The following is a 3,740-nucleotide window of genomic DNA, read 5'->3' as shown; positions in this document are numbered from 1 at the left end:
AGGTTGATACAAGTAATTTATTACTTTAGAAATGAATGCCACCTCCAGAATGTGCTTCATTAATTTCAAATTTAGTTTTAATTTCAAGCTGTTGCCCCTTGAGAAGAATAAGGTGGCAAATTATGTTTGAAGAGCAGATTTTTTTTCTTGCTCTGAAGAAACATTACATTTTAACTGTTTAATTTTACAAATAAATGCAGTTCTTTAGCTGAAATATTTAAACAGCTGATGGAAAGTATGATCCACAGTCACTAACTCTTGTTGTTTTTATTTTGTCCATGATAGCCTATGTTTCAGATGAACTGAAGGCTGCAGCACTGGTGGAGGAAGACATGGAACCTGATGAAAATGCAACTGATGGGGAACCTTCAGCAAAATACGTGTGCCCAGAAAAAGACTACAGTAAGAACTGCCAGAGCTACCAAAACTCTCCAGCTGCTGAATTTTCCAGCCACGAAATGGACAGTGAGTCACACATCAGTGAGACAAGTGACCGAATGGCAGATTTTGAAAGCAGCTCTATCAAAAATGAGGAAGAGAGCAAGGAGGTGGCAATACCGCTTGAAGATTCTGCTGTGTCTGATAGCTTAGAACAAATGAAAGCCGTCTATAATAACTTCCTTTCCAATTCCTACTGGTCCAATCTCAATTTGAATCTCCACCAGCCAACTTCAGAAAAAAACAACGGCGGCAGCAGCAGCAGCAGCAGCAGCAGCAGCAGCAGTTGTGGGAGTGGTAGCTTTGACTGGCACCAGACTGCTATGGCAAAGACACTGCAGCAAGTTTCTCAGAGCAGAATTCTTCCCGAACCCAGTCTTTTTAGCACAGTTCAGTTGTACAGACAAAGCAGTAAGCTTTATGGCTCTATATTTACTGGAGCCAGTAAATTCCGTTGTAAAGACTGCAGTGCTGCCTATGACACTTTAGTAGAATTAACAGTGCACATGAATGAAACAGGACATTATCGAGATGACAACCATGAAACTGATAACAATAACCCTAAAAGATGGTCCAAACCTCGTAAACGTTCTTTGCTTGAAATGGAAGGGAAAGAAGATGCCCAGAAAGTATTAAAGTGTATGTACTGTGGCCATTCCTTTGAATCTCTTCAGGACTTGAGTGTTCATATGATCAAAACAAAACACTACCAAAAAGTGCCTCTGAAGGAACCTGTTACACCCGTAGCAGCAAAAATTATCCCAGCTACTAGGAAAAAAGCATCACTGGAGCTTGAACTTCCAAGTTCTCCAGATTCCACAGGTGGGACACCAAAAGCAACAATCTCGGACACCAACGACGCACTGCAAAAGAATGCAAATCCTTACATTACGCCAAATAATCGTTACGGTCACCAGAATGGTGCCAGCTACGCTTGGCATTTTGAGGCAAGGAAATCTCAAATTCTCAAATGCATGGAGTGTGGAAGTTCCCATGATACTTTGCAGGAACTCACTGCCCACATGATGGTGACAGGACATTTTATAAAAGTCACCAACTCTGCCATGAAGAAAGGGAAGCCAATTATAGAAGCCCCAGTGACGCCAACAATAACAGCTCTACTAGACGAAAAGGTACAGTCTGTGCCACTTGCAGCCACCACTTTTACATCTCCCTCCAACACGCCTTCTAGTGTCTCCCCAAAATTGAATGTTGAAGTAAAAAAAGAAGTAGATAAAGAGAGAGGGGCTGCTGATGATAAAATGAAAGAGAAAGAGAAGTCAAATGAAGATGAGGAAAAGTATGATATCTCCTCAAAATATCATTATTTGACTGAAAATGACTTGGAAGAAAGTCCTAAAGGGGGACTAGATATTTTAAAGTCTTTAGAAAACACAGTAACATCAGCTATAAACAAAGCCCAGAATGGTACACCAAGCTGGGGTGGCTATCCCAGTATTCATGCTGCCTACCAGCTACCTAACATGATGAAGCTGTCGTTGGGTTCATCGGGAAAAAGTACACCCTTAAAATCTATGTTTGGAAACAATGAAATAGTGTCACCGACTAAAAACCAGCCCCTACTGTCGCCACCAAGCAGTCAAACCTCCCCTGTGCCAAAAACGAACTTTCATGCCATGGAAGAATTGGTAAAGAAAGTCACGGAGAAAGTGATTAAAGTTGAGGAAAAAATGAAAGAACCTGAAGGAAAACTGTCTCCAGTGAAACGTGCGACACCTTCGCCATGCAGCAGCGAAATCAGTGAACCCCTCAAAATGGATGCCTCCAATGATGGTGGTTTTAAAAGCCAACAGAACAGCCCAGTTCCTCAGAGGGATAGTTGCAAGGATAGTACAGCTATAGAACCAGTGGAAAATGGTAAAGAGCCTGTAAAGTCAATTGCAAGTACATTAAGCAGCAGCACAGCTATTATTACAGATCATCCTCCCGAACAACCATTTGTAAATCCATTAAGTGCACTGCAGTCTGTCATGAATATTCATCTTGGGAAAGCAGCAAAGCCATCTTTGCCTGCTCTGGATCCAATGAGCATGCTTTTTAAAATGAGCAACAGTTTGGCAGAAAAGGCTGCGGTGGCCACCCCACCTTTGCAGTGCAAAAAAACAGACCACTTAGACCGTTATTTTTATCATGTCAACAATGACCAACCCATAGATTTGACGAAAGGCAAGAGTGACAAAAGCTGCTCTTTGGGTTCAGCGCTTTTGTCATCCACATCAACATCTTCTGCATCTTCTTCATCTACAGTGACAACAGCAAAGACATCTGCAGTCGTGTCATTCATGTCAAACTCGCCGCTACGCGAGAATGCCTTGTCAGATATATCTGATATGCTGAAGAACCTGACAGAAAGTCACACATCAAAATCTTCCACACCTTCCAGCATATCTGAGAAATCTGACATTGATGGTACCACAATAGAGGAACCAGAAGAGACTACACCAGCTCAGAAAAGGAAGGGACGTCAGTCTAACTGGAATCCTCAGCACTTGCTCATTCTGCAGGCCCAGTTTGCAGCCAGTTTACGACAGACATCAGAGGGAAAATACATAATGTCAGACTTGAGCCCTCAAGAAAGAATGCACATTTCAAGGTTTACGGGACTCTCAATGACCACAATTAGCCACTGGCTAGCCAATGTGAAATACCAGCTCCGAAGGACGGGAGGAACTAAGTTCCTTAAAAATTTGGACACTGGGCATCCAGTGTTCTTTTGTAATGACTGTGCTTCACAGATCAGAACTCCTTCAACTTATATCAGTCATCTTGAATCACATCTAGGTTTCAGGTTAAGAGATTTGTCCAAACTGTCCAATGAACAGATTAACAATCAGATAGCACAAACAAAGTCACCATCTGAAAAACTGGTGACATCATCTCCAGAGGAAGAAATTGGAACTTCCTATCAGTGTAAACTTTGTAACAGGACTTTTGCAAGCAAGCATGCTGTTAAACTTCATCTTAGTAAAACACATGGGAAGTCACCAGAGGATCATCTTCTGTATGTTTCGGAGTTAGAGAAGCAGTAGCATTTGCTTTTGATTAAAATAACTGTAATTTGCTTTGAGGAAAACTGTCAAAGACGCCTTAAAGCAACTGTTTAGTTCTTGGCACATGTTCTTATTTTAACTCCAGAGAGTCACTCTGGGCTGAACTGTTTTGTATAATTGTACAGTGTTTAATAGAGGTGCATAATCAGCTGTTGTTACTGGTAAAATATGAAGGTTAAAATGCAGTGGTAAGTGTTTGGAACTTTGTGTAAATTGGATTTAGTTGCTGTG

The 3,740-nt window shown here is 41.5% G+C and overlaps 1 protein-coding gene across 1 annotated transcript; it reads left to right on the top strand.

The window, feature by feature from the left end:
• The first annotated feature begins 293 nt into the window (after positions 1–293).
• On the top strand, positions 294–3,488 carry TSHZ3 (teashirt zinc finger homeobox 3). The gene has a single exon (XM_077831372.1). The coding sequence runs from the start codon at positions 333–335 to the stop codon at positions 3,486–3,488; it is 3,156 nt and encodes a 1,051-aa protein (XP_077687498.1). The 5' UTR covers positions 294–332.
• Positions 3,489–3,740: the final 252 nt, after the last annotated feature.

The sequence above is a fragment of the Eretmochelys imbricata genome, chromosome 12 (genome assembly GCF_965152235.1).
Source record: "Eretmochelys imbricata isolate rEreImb1 chromosome 12, rEreImb1.hap1, whole genome shotgun sequence".
Lineage (NCBI taxonomy): Eukaryota > Metazoa > Chordata > Testudines > Cheloniidae > Eretmochelys > Eretmochelys imbricata.
Note: the sequence above shows the minus strand (reverse complement) of the source record. Positions and strands in the feature narration are given on the sequence as shown.